Below are 17,885 nucleotides of genomic sequence, written 5' to 3' on the forward strand. Positions count from 1 at the left end.
TCTGTGTCTGCCACAACTCTTACTAAATCCATGACATTTTAACATTTGTCTCTAAGGTATCTAATATGCAGAATGAAAGTTAGTCCATGGTAAAAAATTACAGTAGATTGGAAGGCTGTCAATGTATAAGGATTAGTGAATTCCTGGATTAAGACATTTCACTAAATGTTATTAATGTTGCTGATGAAAAGGTAACTGACAATATTTTAACCCGAGGGACATCTATATCCAAAAAATAGTTTTCAGAAAGGTGGTATCTACGTTAATTTTGAAATCTCTATCTTTGAAAATATTGAAAATATAGGTAGACAGAATTTTTCATCACAAAACAAGTATTTTGGGGCATTTTGAACAAACAGACTTTTGGTTCCAGCCTTGCCTCCCTAAACATCTTTTGCAGCATTTTATTTTGACATGGCCCTTTATAGCTGATTAAAATATTAATATCATACATTATAGCTGATTATGTCATTCATTATTCCAAACTTCTATGTGGCATCATAAACTTTCTCCATGTGGAAAAGAGATGCAAGTCTGACTATTGGTAGATGGTAAAATTTTTCTTCTTTGATGTCTAAATTCACACGGACAGTTTTACAGTAGCTTGTTGTCTTCAAGATACCAGATAAATCTCAGTCCTGTGCAAAAATGTTTCCTGGTTTTTGTATTGAAGACTACAAAGTCCTAAGATATTTTGGAATTATCCTGTGATATCCCAGGACATAATGTGCAAAGAAATCCTTAATATCATGGTCCACCAGAAACTGTAGGATACTCCTGGATGTCCTGCCAAGCCAATACAAAGACAGTGACAAACCAGAAATTGTAGGATACTCCTGGATGTCCTGCCAAGCCAATACGAAGACAGTGACAAACCAGAACTTGTAGGATACTCCTGGATGTCCTGCCAAGCCAATACAAAGACAGTGACAAACCAGAAATTGTAGGATACTCCTGGATGTCCTGCCAAGCCAATACAAAGACAGTGACAAACCGGAAATAGTAGGATACTCCTGGATGTCCTGCCAAGCCAATACAAAGACAGTGACAAACCAGAACTTCTATCACCTCAGTTACTGATGATCTAATATACTGCTATACCCTGGTTTTCTCCTCGCAAGACCAAACAGTACAAACCAGGACTACTCAATTTTTTGTTAATTGGCATTAATTTACAATTAAACCTTAATGCACAAGAAGGTGGAAAAGCAGATGCAGGTCAAACTGCTTTGTTTTTAAAGTTTTGTTTTGGAATGAGACATCTCTCTTTGTTAATTACAGTCAACAAGGCTTCCAAAGATACAATCTCTCTTTTTGGAATGTTCTGCATGATAGGCATTTATAAGTGAATAAATAAATGTATTGATAAATTATCAGTATATGTTGAGCCACAGACTGATATAACCTACTTAAGCTGAAATGTTTTAATCATCTATTATTCTACTAAGTTGAATTACTTTTCTCCAATAATCACATAATTGTTTTCATGAAATGGAAGACCCCCTCTTGAAATGAATTTTTTTGTTCAACAATTTCAAAATTAATCTCTGAAGCTTCCTATCAAGAAATGGTGGCTTCCAGCCAAAAGGTTTGAAACAAAGGTTGAAAATCAGCCTGAAAGTATTTATTTGCACAACTAGGTTTATTGACTCTTCATCCTTCTACAACAGTGATTCCCAACCCCCATGTCGACCACATCAGCATCACGAGGATGTTTGCCACAATTTTTTTACAGCTGTAAAACTTTTCAAAATGTGGAAACAGGGTCATGAGGCTCAGAAAAATATTTTTTTGGGCCAAGGCCAAAATAATTGGGAACCACTGTTCTAGATAATAAGAGTTTTATTAATAGATTTTGTAACCAGTCTCTGAATGTTCTCAAAATGAGACCATTAAAAAGTTGCAGATGAGCTGTCATTAACTTCAGTGTTAAAACCCTGTGGATAGACCACAATCTTTAATTAATTAGAATTAGGTAGAAAATTTGTTTTCAATATAAAAAATCTGACTTTGACAGTTGAATGGAACATTATGTCCCTGGAATACACTGAAAGGGCATCCAAGAACTTACCAGGCCCCAATTTCATTAAAAAATGCTCAAATTTTCCTCAAACTAAGATTTAACATCATCTTGCTTACTCTGGTATATAACTTTTGACAATATCAATATTTGGACAGTGGCAGCAACGTAAGATGCATAATCACTTCCAAGTTTTATAATTTAACATGTTAAAACATTTTATTTTTGAAAAAGGGCTGAGGTTTTTCTTAAATTCAGGAAATTCTCACAATTTCCTCAGAGATTAGGCAAGACTTCTTTAACAAAATCTCAGGATTATATTTTAATACCCGATGCCTGCTGAATTTTCCGTAAAAAGATCTTTGTTGCCAACCAAGCAATAACGACATTCACAAATCTACACTTGCTGAAGAAATTGAGATGTTTAGGACCAAGACATCCTATGATATTCCAGGATTTACCACCTAGACATTCCAGGAATTATTGAAACTTGTCCTAATTTCAAAGTTTGTGCTGGGATGTCCGATTTCAATACCACCCGTTTTGTTCTTGTGTCAGGGACTGGGGATCCCAGAATCCCATGGTAACATGTTATAAAATCCCTGGATCATGAGATATAGTGCTTTATTTATGCAGTGGCAATAGTGATTTATCATTTGATGCATGGTTTTGTGTACACATCTTGTTAGTGCTATGGGATGATAGTTGTAAGGGTTAGTATGGTACTTTCCAGATTTAGGTATTGGTGTCACTGTTGCTTCATTTTAACGTCAGATCAACTTCTGCAATGGTTTGGGCAATGAGTAGCGCAAAAAATGTCAAGAGCTCGACGAATTTATTTATTCCCTCTAATTATTGTTCTTTGCCATTCTGTGGTATCAACCATTGTGTAAAATGGTGCAAGTTCATAATTCTCTGAGACAAAAATAGCACATATGGCCACTAGTAGAGAATATTGAAAAGCACTGCATATATATCTTCAAGTCAACCCAAGGATGCATTTACATGCATCTGTAGATGAAGTGTTTTGATCGCATCCATTGTTTGATTTTGTTGAGGAAAGAGCATGGCCCAGTTATGTGTATAATATATATATATATATATATATATATATATATATATATATATATATATATATATATATATATATATATATATATATATACGTATATACTTACAGATCACACTCTTCAAACCACTCCGTTGTATATTTGGGTCCATATTTGATAGTTGAAGTTTGGTATTTTTCTTTGTCCAAATGTATTGTTACAAATACATCTATATTCTTTGAACCTGTAATATCAATAAAACAATTTTTAATGTCAATCAATCAATAAATCAATCAAATGGTCAATTAATTTATATATTATTTAACGAAGTTACACTTCTACCATAATATCATGCAGTTTCAAGGTTTTGTGGATTGGGGAAGGTAACATATTGTTTCTACTGAAGGATCATTGTTTGCTGGGTCTTTTAAATTTATATTTTGTAGTCCATAAATCCAAAAAATTTAACTTCACAATGCTCACATGGGGGGAGGGGGACTGAACACAAGAAACAGATGAGAAGCAGTTATATATGTTGGAGTTGTCAACTTTAGGAGTATATTCCGGTGTGATCCAACACATTTTCTATGACAAGGAACATAAGGCAAAGTTTGAACTCTATCATAAGCAATATTCAAACACTTGAGCACTATTATATAAGCATATACATATTCAAGACCGAATAAAATGCAATCTCCATTTTTCTTAAAATTACCAAATACTGAAAATGTAACAAGCGACCCTCACAGAAACTGACACACCAGTGGCCAACAATAATTTTCAGGAATCTATGTAGGCCCATTTCTTCATTTTAACCTCTGAGTGCTGAAACCATCTCTGATAGTTTTGTATTACCTGTGTTGATGTGACATCCATTAAAATAAAAGTAGCAGAAACTAGATTTTCAATATGGCCTGCATAGAGGCCATTCCAGATGTAATATGGTCAATTGTCATCGTTTACATTTTTGACCACAATCATATGAAGTTTTCTGGTGAAAATTCCATGTTTATATGATCATCCATTCAGAAGAAGTAGCAATAAGAAGAATTTCAAGATGGCCACCAATGTGGACACTATAAGAATTCTTCTAGTGACAAGCGCATGTCAGCTCGATTTTCCATTTAGGAATAGTGCTAAAAATATACAAGATTCCTGCCATGGTGGCCATAATGGATGTCAGATTTGCACCATTGTCAATAAAGACCAATTAGACATCATAAAAAGTCTTTTGGTGAAAACCTCAATATGACCATCTATCCCGACGGAGTAATGAAAGCAGAATTTTCATGATGGCTATCATGGTGGCTATACTGGAGACAGATTGGCACCATTTCTGTTTAGGACCAACCAGAATCTGTAAAAAGTCTTTTGGTGTAAATCCCATTTCAAGATGGCCATCCATCCAGATGGTGTAGCCTTAACAAGGTTTTCAATACCATGTTCATTTGGGCTGAACTTAATAGACATCATACAATTTTTTAGTGAAATCCACATGTCAATATAACTGACAATTGTGGATGATGGGTAATAACAAGAGTTTCAACATGCCCATGGTGGTGGCCATACTGGATGTTTTGGGACAGTTCAAGCAGAACCATTTTCATTTAGGATCAGCCAGACCATGGGATAAATGTGTGTGTACAGTTTCATTTCAATCCTCCAAGTAGTTTAGGTGGATTAACAATGACAGACTAATGGACAATCATACGACAGACAAGAGGCTTTCCCATTATTTCTTCTGATTCATGACTTATTCAAGCTAAGATCTGAATGAAAAATTCTGAGATATAATGGAGGGGGGACCTATTTTATATGCAAGTAGAACATTTATGGATATTAACAGCTCCTAACCATGTATTTTCTGCTTGCTATTAAACAGATGTCATATAGTCTAATGGGACAAATTTACGCTCTTAAATGCCACTCTTAGTATAAACATCTTAGTCCCTGTTTAACTTTTTGATGAATTAAGGAAACACAATTAATAGTCTGTAACTTGGGTAAATTTACAAGATTATACTCTTGATATTACTTTAAACATTAATGAAAAACTTCATGTTTATCTAACCTGGTAACCCATCCTACTTAAACACTGGTAAATAAAAACTGACACAATTATAATGATAAGACCAATGATAACAAAAGCAATTAACAAGAACAAGAACAATAATAATAATAATAATAATAATAATAATAATAATAATAATGATGATGATAATAATAATAATAATAATAATAATAATAATAATTAGTAGTGGTTGTTATTGTTGTGGCCAAATACTCATTTACATTAAAGCAAATATCAGTTGTGTTGAGGTTAGTTAAACACCAAAAAAAAAAATAAAACTGCTACAATTATCTGCTTGACAAGACACTGACTCTAATGAGATTGTCTACTTTAAGTGGTTTATATGAATCAGTTGTATTAACTAAAAATTAACCACACCTTACACAGATGTGATATTTAGTCTCAGCTAAATAGTACATTTAAATAGTGAAGTGATTTGTAATCAATCTTATGTTTCCATTTTGTTGGACTTTTGGGACAGTTAAAATAATACTTTTTGATATTAAAGTGATTTATAGTCCAAATGTTTTAATTTATTTGACTTGTGGGACAGATAAAAACTGATACAGATGCACTAAAAAATAAGTAATTTTAAGCCTGTATGCTACATGTTGTTATTTTAATTTGTGATAAAATAATTATTTCAATCTAACAGTATTTCTAATGCTTTGTCATTTAAAAAAGGTTAAGACATTAAGTAAAAATCTGAAATCTATTTGTGTGTTCAAGTAAAATTGCAAAGGCCCTGCAAGCCATGATTAGTTTACATATTTCAACCTTTTAATCCATTGTCAAAATATATATGTACTTTGAACAGAAAGAACTGAAACTCAGGGAAGAGATTCCCACAATTACTTAAAAAAGGTAAGTTTTCAAAATGTCAATTATGTTTTTGGGTTTAACAACAAATCAGCACAATACTGGTGTTGATTAAAAACAAACTTTAACAATGTAAAAATAAAAAACTGCAAAGAAACTTGAGAAATATAAAATCTTAAAATTTTCTAAATCATGTAATCACTGCATTCAACTGATATTTTGATGTGATGTTTTAAAAATCAGCTTAGAATATTGCAACCGCACAGCTTAGAATATTGCAACCGCACAGCTTAGAATAGACTCTAAATACAGATCCTACTAAAGATGAACATTTTAAAACTTAACGTGAAAGTCCATGCACACATTAGTATGCAATTATGCATTTTCATAAAGCTGAAACAACTGACTCTTACACAATTTCAAGTATAAAGTGAATTCAAAACAAGTCCAGATCATTAATCAAATAAATCGGCCTTGTCACAGCCATAAAATTTGAATTAATTTATTTCAGAATTTTACAAATGAATTGTACATGTTACAGGTTGAATAATGATGGTTGGAATGTTGAGTAAATTTCTTGCATCAAAATCAGGATTTTTTTTTTTTTTTCAGTGAGTGGGTGATGAATAAATAGTACGAGTATTTCAACTGAAGGGAAACAAAATCTAAATGCGGGCAGAATGTATTGTGACATGCTATAGATCTTTCATCACAAAAATGACATTAAATAGTTAACAATAAGAGTACAAATAAGGCTTTTAGAATCAAGATACAGATGGCATTGAAAATATTCATTCTTTTTGTTTAGGACTTTTTAATCCTATAGTAGGGGGCTACATTCATGATCTGAAACCTTTGTTCTCATCTACTCATACCTGAATATTGAAACCTGAAATCAAATTTCATCATTCTCTCTCACCTGTGTAGACAGTTAAGGTAACAAGCAAGATTTAATATTAATTTATACAGTACAAAATGTGACTATTAACACCCACACCAATCCCTAGTTTTCTCATTAATCCTCTTGAAAAACATTATGCCAGATACATTCAACTTTTCTCAATTACTACAAATGGAATTCTGGTTAAAAGGAACATTAACTAGCATATAGACACATGTGGGCAAACATTACCAATAACAACATATCACCAAAAGTGCAGATACAATAGTACCAAAACTGTATAATTGCTATAAACATGTAATCTGATGTTGAGGGCAACAATACAATTTTTTAATCAGATGGTAGCCCAGTAGGCAACCTGGGAAAAAAACCAATAAACCAGTATAAAGGGAAATGTTGTTGTTGTTGTTGTTTTAGGGTTTAACGGCATTTTTCAGCACATGATAGGTTATACATGGCGGCCAGTATTAATGGTAGAGGAAGAACCCGGGAAAACCCAGGAAAGAACCACCGACCCACAAGAAGCTACTGGCAAGCTTTCTCACATACTCACATTGGATGAATCCGAGACTCGAACCAACGCAGTCAAAGGGAAATGTGAAGAAACTGTTAGCATGAAGACTTCTTTCTTCCTTGTTATCGGTATTTAATAATTATTCTCCTTTGTGAAAAAACAATATTTGTGCAAAATTTAATTTTTCTAAAAAAAAGTTGCTCGAATCATGATATCATGTAACAGCCCAGTGGATTACTTTGAGGTCATGGAAGCTGAGTGGTAAGCATGCCTTACTTGCTACCAGAAGGGTATGGGTTCAGATTCTATCATCAGATCAGTACAGGTCAACTACAGTATCATGGTTAATTCATCCTACTATTACAATGATCCAGAAGATTCCAGAATGCTGGATTGCCCCTGGGCCACACCATAGATATGCTGCCCATGTGCACTGTAATTCATTCTTTTTAAAACACAGCCTAACTTAGTGAGACATCAGTGCAGAGCATGAGTCGGGAATTTCGTTAATACCAATATATAAGTATTACATTATATCCTACGGCAAAGGATCAGAAAAGTCATTGGGCCTCATGAAGATCTCCTGATCACAGTGAAAAAACGTAAACTGCAGTGGTATGGGCATGTCTCACGATCATTAGGACTTGCCATGACAATTTTGCAAGGCACTGTACAAGGAAAAAGAAAGAGAGGCAGGCAAAGAAAGAGGTGGAAAAATAACATTCCAGAGTGGACAGGCTTGACATTGAGTGACTCAATGAGAAAGATGGAACATCAAGAGGAATGGAGGAAGCAGGTTGTACAATCTTGTGCGGTGCTCCAACGGTCCACCAGACTACAGGATTGATGATGATGAAGTACTACATTAAAATTACTTTTATTCCCCACTCACACCAACCAACCAATTATAATTTTTTATATCAGTAACACATACCTGTTGCTATTGCATACATTTACCTGAATTTGTCAGCTTGGTGGGAGGCTGATGATCTCATACCTGGAGAATAAAAACAAACACCAGGAATACTATTGCAGGATGGAATCCACATGGATCCACTTTCTGAGTGATGATGATTGGGGCCTAAGGAGAATATCCCTTTGCTTTGGTGACCTAATGAGCTATGGTAAAAGGCAGAGGAAATAGTGTGAGAATGGCAAAAAACAGCTTTCATTACATCCTCCAGATATGAATGAGTTAAATAAGCCCATGAGGCAGCAATGGTTTCAATTTCATGGGCATTACTTTTCATCAATGACAGGTTACCACTGGTAAATTCTCTTGATAATTAATGCAATCCATCTAGAATGATGAAAGTTGAAATATCAAACTATTCATTGGGGAGGAAAAGATATTTCCTAAGCTTTCTCCTCTATTCAGAGGCTACCAAATTAAAACATACAGCTCCAACTGGGCCTAATTTTTTTTATCTTGATCATCTTCAGCAAAGATACAACTTAGACTGGTATCTCAGTTGGGAGTGGAACATATGGAAGTTATTTTTTGCTAAACAAACATGGCTGGCAAAGGAGTAAACCTAACATTCCACTGAGCTTGATACAGCCCTGTGCTATTGACTTAAATGGAGCTTGTTCCTTTGTCTTGCAGATACTAAGGTGAGCAAGAAAACCATCTAGAGGACAAGGTTGTATAAAGCTTCACCCAAAGGTTCAGAGTCGGGGTTATTAAGAGACTACAAAACACAAGAAAGGTTCCATTTTGGCATTTGTGAGTGAGACAGTGGTCTTTGCAGATTGAAATATCTAATAATGTTTGCTAAGTGAGAACCTGTTTTGATAGTCAGGCCTTTGAAAATTTGAGAGTGCTGGATAAGGCTGGTTGATCTTTTTGCTGGAAATGTGGTGAATTCATATGGTAATTGCTACTGAACTTGCATTGTACTGGGGGTTCCAAACCTTCATGCAAAGAGGAGTATGTCTGCTCCTTGTCTCCTGTGGTATGCCACCACTGATGTGTTGTCAGAGAGGACTATCACACAGCGACTGGTTATTCTGTGGATGCACCCCTCATTTCCAAATTGTTGATTCGGAGGGGAGATTCTCCCAGGAACCATGAATCCTGAAGAAGAATCAACATTCCAGCTCCAGATGAGCACCTACCCTGAATCTGACATGTCTACAAACTGTTAGAGTGGGGCTCGGGGACATGTATGGAACTCCATTCAGAAACTGATCCTGATTTGTCTACCAAATCACAACATAGTAGAAATTCTGACCAAGAGAAATCTGAGCATTCAGGGGGTCACTGTGCAGTTTCCAGACTGCTAAAAGGAGAAACTGGAGAGGATGCAAGAGCAACCTGTCTAGAAGAACCAGGTCTGCAGGGGTATTCAAGGTCCCCAGCAGTGTGAGAAAAAGATGAGTAGACAATGTGATTTTTCCTCTCAGTGCCTCAAATGGAGACAGGCTCATGTCTACTCTCTCCCAAGGGATATGGACTAATCTTCTGTTTGTGAGGAAATTCATTCCCACACAGATAAAATATTGAAATGGAGCAAGAACTGATTTCTCTATGGCTGATTATTGCTGCCGGAAAGAAGTCAGCATGTGATGTTTTTTAAATTCCAGAGATTTCACTGGAATGTAAGCCCAGGTCCTGTAGAAATGTCCACACGAGTCGCTTCAGCTTCCAAAGTGGGCAATTTAGTGGGTCAGGAAGGGGTATGAACCCTAAGCAGATGACAGACCAGCCTTTATGTTGTTGAGCAAAGTCTTGGCCCTGCTCCTTAATCATAACCAAGCAACAACAGATCTGGTCAAGAGTCTTCCCCAGAAGTTTTTCCAAACCTGAAAGAATTTTAGTCACTAGAATCGGATGGTTTCTGGCACTGGTAAGTGGATAAGAAGTGGTAAACTTCATTTGTTGAAAGACCAACTGTCTTCCTCTGCTCATGCCTTTACCAACAGGTAAGAAAAGGCAGTGGAAAATTGCGGGGAAGAGGAATTAACCTCCCACCTCAACCCTGCCTCTATTTTGAGCAAACCTCATAATCTGAAGGTGCATGAAACACAGCTGTGACATCACAACCATATGACTAAGGTCCAGAAGTTCAAGGCCACATATACTTTTTTTTGGGGGGGGGTTTCCTAAGTTTAATTATGTAATACTTACTTGCTGCTATGGCATAGTTAACCTATTTTCATGCCAAAACTTCACTATCCATTTTATGTGAATACATCCTCCAAAAGAGTGAAAAAAAGTCAGTGTGACATTTTGCAAACCATTCTGTATGTCTCATAGATACTGTGTACATGTCTACCAAAACTATCACCAGAGAAATTATGCCTGTTGACAACTTACTGCAAGTAAGTGGTCTTCTTCTTCCTGTTTGGATTTAGAGGGATAACAGGGAAGGGGGGATTCTGATCTGATCCTTGAGCATTGGATGCCTGTCCAAGTCCAGTCAAGGGACTCAGATCTGTAGGAAGACCCTTCCCCAGATCTGATGGACTTAGATCTGAGCTCTCCCTTTACCATATAGCTTGATCCCATTGCTGACAAACTGCATGGCCCCAGGGACTGGGGAGGAGGGTGTGTGTGATTCTCTGCCTGCACTGAGTTGTGGGTAAGTAGAGGGTGTTGCTCCCCCATTTGTTGAGGGATGCAACTCACTCTCTGCCCTTTTGGATGAAAGAGTGTGCTGCTTCTCCCCGAGGGAGGGACAACTTGCTCTCTGTCCTAGTTGAGAGAGTACAGCTCCTCACTCATGGGAGGGTATGACTTGCTCTCTGCCCTCACAAAATGGGGAGGGTACTGCTCCTCATTAACAGGAGGGTGCAACTCACTCTCCACCCATTTATAACCTGCTTTGGAAGGGTGCCCCCTATCTAAAGAGACTTAGGAAATCCTTCTCTGAGAAGATGGAAATTCTGTGGAAAACAAGGAAGGATCTTCTTCCTTCCTTTATAGGTATGTCTATTGGTGAGATCCCAAATCTTGTCCAACCATAGATTGCAAAAGGGGCACACATCTGTCCTCTTGCAACCTGTACAAGATAGGCAAGTGACTTGAATGTTCCAGGAGTTTTCCTGTGGCCACACCTACTCACACCATGCTAAGACACTGATGCAAAAGAATGTTGAAAAACAAATATTTATTAAAATATTCTATGCAACTAAATATAAAAACAAAGAAAATGCAATAAGTCTACACTAATACGATAACAAAGAGAAATCACTTTACTTAGGTGAAGAAGAAGAAAAAAATGGCCACCATAGTATAAGACTATTACGTCATTTGTTTGGCTCGAATAAACAGTAACACAAGAAAAAGTAAAAACAACAAGCTTTGAAAAATATACAATAATTTATTTCCCTGGAAAAATTCTGTAAAAATGAAAAAATATGAACTTACGGCTTTATAGAATCAAATCCAAGAATAAAATTTTAGTAGTCCTAATAACAAAATGTTCTACTGATTTCACGTTCAAGTCCCGATGAAGAATCCAAGATGGAAGACAATGATGTATGCTGCAATCTGTAGTGTTGAAGTCTACAGTTCTCTGTAGAAACGAGAATTATCACTCCAGTTTCTGATAGCTGAATAAATTTTTATAAAAAACTGTCCTTGTTCCACAATATTACATGAGCACATGTATTTTCCAGAAAAATAACAGAATTAACCCTTTTGAATCCAAGTAATTTGAAATAACTCCAAACCAAGCAATCTGAAATTACTCCAAACAGCACAACATACAACTAACAGTTTAACAGCCCAGCTTCTAATGAGATTAATTCTCCAAAACATGGGTTAAATCATATTCTAAACGTAAACAATGGGTCATGTGATCATCTTCTGGAATGTTACAGAAGCAAGTACTTGTTACGGATCACATTTACCCAGTGTGACCCTGATGAAAACCAATCATTTTTACTCTAAGAAATAAAAAATAAAAATTGTTTATATCTTAAAGACAAAGTCCCATCATGAACATGGAAACAACCAATCATTTTAAAATAAAATTGAACTTGTTTACAAAGGTTGCTACAAATTCTGAAACAAGGTCAGGATTTAGATTAACACCTGGTGTTTATAAACTAACAGTCACGGTCAAACTATTTTCTGAAAAAAAGTATCATCTCTAGTGTATAAATTTACATTACAGTATCATGTAATAAAAAATATAAAAAAATAAAACTGACAAACAATTAAACTGAAATAAATATATATTAAATCAGATATAATTAAATCAAATATACATAACACTTCCCCCATAAAGAAAAAGAAAGATTTATACATAAAGCTTTCTTTTTACCACAGACTAATTATACATGAGGTTTAAAAGAACTCATAAATTACACAGTGTACATGAAATAATACATTGGTATACACAGGAAAGTGTGTCTGCTATTTATAAATTATCTTTTCTTTTGATGTGCCTGATGTCAAGATTATATTCCTGTAACAATAAACTCCGCCTTTGTAGTCTTTGATTTTTATTTTTCATCTTGCCAATGAAAGTAAAGGGGTTGTGGTCACAAAATACAATAATCGAGGAAGGAGCTGAACTAAGGTAAACTTCAAAATGTTGTAATGCCAATATCAAAGAAAAACATTCTTTCTTGATTGTTGAATAATTCCTTTGGTGCTTATTTCATTTCTTAGAAAAATAGCACACTGGATGATCAACACTACTTTCATCTTCTTGAATCAAAACTGATCCAACCCCAACATCACTTGCATCAACAGACAGTTTAAAAGATTGGCTGTAATTTGGAACTGTAAGAACTGGTGAGCTTTTAAGTATGGCTTTCAACTTTTCAAAAGCCTCCTGACATTTTCAGTCCAAAGGAACTTGTCTTTTTTACTAAATAAATTTGTCAGGGGTTCAGCAATTATAGAAAAATTGGAAAAAAAATTTCGATAGTATCCGGCCATACCTAAAAATCGCATCAGTTGCTTTTTATTTACAGGCATAAGGAATTCAGAGATAGCCTTGACCTTAGCATCTATAGGTTTAACTTGTCCATGTCCCACGATGTGTCCCAGAAATGTAACACTAGCATGGCAGAACTCACTTTTAAATAAATTAATTGTAAAACATGCATCTGTGAGTCTGTCAGAGAATTTCCGAATTGTTGCTAAATGTTCTTTCCAGGTGTTGTTGTCAATGATGACATCATCGATGTAAGCATCACAATTGTCTAGACCAGAGGTAATCATATTCATGAGACAATTAAATGTACTTGGCAACCCTTTCATCCCAAACGGAATTAACCTTATATTGGTAAAGTCCATCTGGAGTCATGAATGCCAAAATTTCCTTTGCTCTTTCCGTTAGTAGAATCTGCCAAAATCCTTTCAGAAAGTCAAATTTGGTGAGATACTTGGAATTCATGATCTTATCAATACAGTCATCGATTCTTGGTAATGGGAATGAATCTGCTTTTGTCACACTATTCACCTTCCTATAATCAGTACACATACAGGAAGTTTTATCTGATTTTGGAACAAGTATGCATGGTGAATTCCAGTCACTTTTGCTGGGCTCTATAAAATCATTCTCCAGCAAATATTGAATTTCTTTTTTCAAATATTCCTGTTCCAGAAGGTTCATCCTGTATGGGTGTTGTTTGACAGGTTTGGAATTTACAATTTCAACATCATGGATAATTTTGTTTGTCCTTGTAGGAACATCTGGAAATAAGTGCTTATATTCAAATAATAACTGTTTTAGTTCATTTCTTTCTTGCTCTTGCAAATGTGAAAGTTTCTGGTATAGATCTTTCATAATTTCTGAAACCCAAAGTAATTGCATGTTTAACCTGGCTATCTCTTTCAATATACTGGTACTCCTATAATTTATTTAGATCCCAGGAGCACTAATATTATTTAACTCATTAATTTTCTTCTTAACCTTGTTAGGGCTATAATATCTAAACTGAAGAAAAATCTGAAGAATGAGCAAGAAAGACAGAACTCCATTATTACGAAACTCAAAAGTTCTCTCCATCGATGTTCTGTCAAACCATAATTTCACTGTTGACTTGAATTGCTGAATGCCGAATTCAAGCAGAAGAGGCTGGAAAGTTCCCAGCCTAAAATTTGACCAGTGACCCGATTGGTTAGAAAGGCCAAACTGAGTAAAAGACTTTATCAAAGCTTTTACTATTATTTTAGACTTTAAATTCCTCAAGGGCATTGCCTCTGGAAACCTTGTTGACATACGCATAATGGTCAACAGGTATTGGTTACCTGACTTGGTCTTAGGTAAGAGACCAACACAATCTACCATAATTCTACTGAATGGTTCATCAAAGGCAGGAATGGGTTATAGATGAGCTTTGGCAATTTTCTGATTTGGTTTTCCTACCATTTGACAGGTATGACAAGATCTATAGTATTTACCAACATCACTTTTGATTTTGGCCAATAGAAGTGAGTTAAGATCTTGTGAAAAGTTTTATTGATCCCTAAATGACCACCCAATAGAGTTTCATGGGCCAAACTAAGTATTTCCTGTCTGTAAGGGTTTGGAACTACAATTTGATAGTTCACTGACCATTCATCATCAGCAGGTACAACGGAAGGTCTCCATTTTCTCATAAGAATTCCATTTTTAATGAAATAACAGACAGGAACTTCAGTAGCTTCAGTTTCACTAATGGCCTTCTGAAACTAACAGATCTCAGGTATCTTTTTCCTGTTCAACAACAAGTGATTGTCATTTTTCACCCTGATTAGAATACATAGAATGAGTCGTTAAAAGAGGATCACTGTAATCAATACCTTCTGACTGATCCAAACAAGGAGTGAAAGTGACCTCATCAAAAATCTGACCAATACATGTGTCAGCTAAAGGAATACTTTCCTTATGAACATCATTCTTTGCCATATCTCTGGTAACTGCACAAGCTGGAAATACATCAGGGAATTCTTTTTCAATTGGATTGACTTTCTGATTCAAGCAAGGCTTGTCAGTTACAAGTGGATTAACCACAACCTTGTCTCCAGCTAGGTCATTGCCTAGTAAAAAATGAATGCCCTCAATGGGTAAAACAGAGACTGTTCCAACTGTCACAGGTCCTGAGACTAAGTCTGATGACAAATTTACACAATGGAGAGGAACATTAACAAAGCTGCACTCTACTCCCTGAATAAGAATACTCTTATTAGAAGAAGACTTCTCAGAAAAAGGCAAAGTACCTGACAATAAAAGACTCTTGAGAAGCTCCTGTGTCCCTTAACATTTTAATAGGGATAGCATTGGCCGAATAACCCAAGAGTGATATTGAACCCTTTGATATGAATGGTTCATAATTCTCCATAATCATATCAGGTTGGGGTTTATTAGACCCAACAAATGTATTGCTTTCAATACATGACTGTGACTTTCACCTCTTAGAAAGAAGAGCATTTGGAATAGGTCTGTCTTGATTCTGATGCCTATTTTTCAATCTGTAGCAATCAGAAATAATATGTCCTTTTTTCTTGCAATAGGTACACGTAGGAAGAGACAAGGATCTTGAATCAAGTGTCTCTGAAGTTTGATTTTTAGAAGTCGTGCCAGTTTGAGTTTTAGAAGGGCTTGTATTAGGTTGAAATACTTTTCTGCCAAAAGACTGTTGAGTAGAAGTCTTATTTACAAAAGAAACTTTATGAGTTAAGGCATAATGGTCAGCACAAGTAACATGTTCCAAGGCCTCAATCTGATGCTCATCAAGATAAAACGTAATGTCACTATGGACACAGTTTCTGAAATCTTCAAGTAATACAAGTTGTTCAAGACTTTCATAATCTCATTCAACTTTCTTGGCTAAGCACCATCAATCAAATAATTTCTCTTTTTCTCTAGCAAATTCAACATGAGTTTGTCCAGCTTCTTTTCTATAGTTTCTGAATTTTTGCCGATAAGCTTCAGGGACTAACTCGTAACCCCTTAGGATGCATTCTTTAACCACATCATAGTCACCACTTTGGTGAACTGACAGTGAATTACAAATATCACTAGCCTTACCAGTGAGTACACATTGTAATAACTGAGTCCAATGCTCCCTTGGTCAGAAGGAACTGCACTAAAGACAACCTCCAATTACCCACAGCATGAAGCTAAATTAAATACAAATCCTAAATACAGCAATCACGAAACTTTCAGTCAGTCCAGTGATGGAAATCAAGAAGGTGCAGTCCACGCAATGCATCTGAATCCCCCACTTGTCAAAATCAGAACATAATTAAACACAGATCTTTTCTCATAGGATCATCAATAATCAAAGGTGTAAGAACAAGAGGATTATATAAAACTGACATAAAAACCCACAGAGGTGCAACTATTAATGCTATAATTACAGAAAAAATATTGGAAACGGATATGTCACCATATCATACTGTAATTCTTCTCATTGGTGGCAATAATTGCAGTAATGGCCAACTTTTAAAGGGCATTAAGGATGATTATGAAAGCTTGTTGTATGCCATCAGGTCCAAAACCAATGAGTGTAAAATAATCATCTCAGGTCTACCACCAAGAAGGGATGTACTTATGACTCCACTAAATGACACCCTAAGTATGTTGTGTGAAAATTTCCAAATACTCTTTGTTCCGCAGTACAGGACCTTCTTCAAAGACAATTGAGTGAACCAACAATTACACCAGCTAGACTGAATCCAATTGTCCAAGAGAGGCACTGCCTTGCTCCTTAAAAATACAGACCAGTACATAAGATTTATAAAAGGGGTTAGGCATGAGTCAGGAAACTGCTTGTGTTGTGGAGGGCACGGTCATTAACACAGCAATGTCTGCATGGAAAACAGATTTGTTGCCATGTTTGTAACGAACTAGGATATAAAAAGAAGTTGTGCACATACCAATAGGTAGAAGGCAATGATGTACAGGCTTATGCAACACATATCCAGCAACAAAATGCATTAGAATATGTGTATACTTTTCAATGCAATAATTATAATTCTATAAACAGATTTCAGGCACTATCTGATTTGTGTACAAAGTGCAACTAATTGTTAACATGTAAACAACTATGTGATACTGTTCAAGTTACTTCTCCCTCTGAGGCTCCTCAAGTGTCTGATATGTCAATGTCTTTTACATAGGTATGTAAATCAGCTTCATATTAAACATTCTCATGTATCAAATTCTACTACATGTGGGGGTGTTCTTCTCTATGTAGACAGTTCCATTAGTTATAACAGATGTGTTGATCTAGAGACTATTGGTGCGGAGAGTATCTAGACTGAAGTAACCCTTGCCCAATCAAAGCAAATACTCTTATGCTGAGTTTACAGGCCACCTAGTTCCACAGCTGATTGGACTGATAGATTTGAGGTGCAAATTCAAAAAGCATTACTAAAGGAAGATTTAAGAAACTATCATATTAGGTGATCTTAACATTGACTACATGAAAACTCCACCATTAACATGGATAAGTAACTCTTAAACTTACAACTTTACTCAATTAAATAACACCCCAACTAGAGTAACAGATAAAAGTACTATCATTGATCATGTCTATACTAATAAACCTGACAACATAAG

General features: G+C 35.6%; 1 protein-coding gene across 2 annotated transcripts in view; it reads right to left on the bottom strand.

Moving 5' to 3' along the window:
• The window catches only part of LOC149785272 (rab11 family-interacting protein 2-like), a 77,104-nt gene that overhangs the window by 43,770 nt on the left and 15,449 nt on the right, over nucleotides 1-17,885 (bottom strand). For both annotated transcript variants that reach the window (XM_089979139.1, XM_089979140.1), the window contains exon 3: nucleotides 3,199-3,313. In XM_089979139.1, coding sequence (XP_089835265.1) covers nucleotides 3,199-3,313 — 115 coding nt within the window. The remainder of the gene's footprint in view (nucleotides 1-3,198; nucleotides 3,314-17,885) is intronic.

The sequence above is a fragment of the Sinohyriopsis cumingii genome, chromosome 13 (genome assembly GCF_028554795.1).
Source record: "Sinohyriopsis cumingii isolate HCF-2022 chromosome 13, ASM2855479v2, whole genome shotgun sequence".
Classification (NCBI taxonomy): domain Eukaryota; kingdom Metazoa; phylum Mollusca; class Bivalvia; order Unionida; family Unionidae; genus Sinohyriopsis; species Sinohyriopsis cumingii.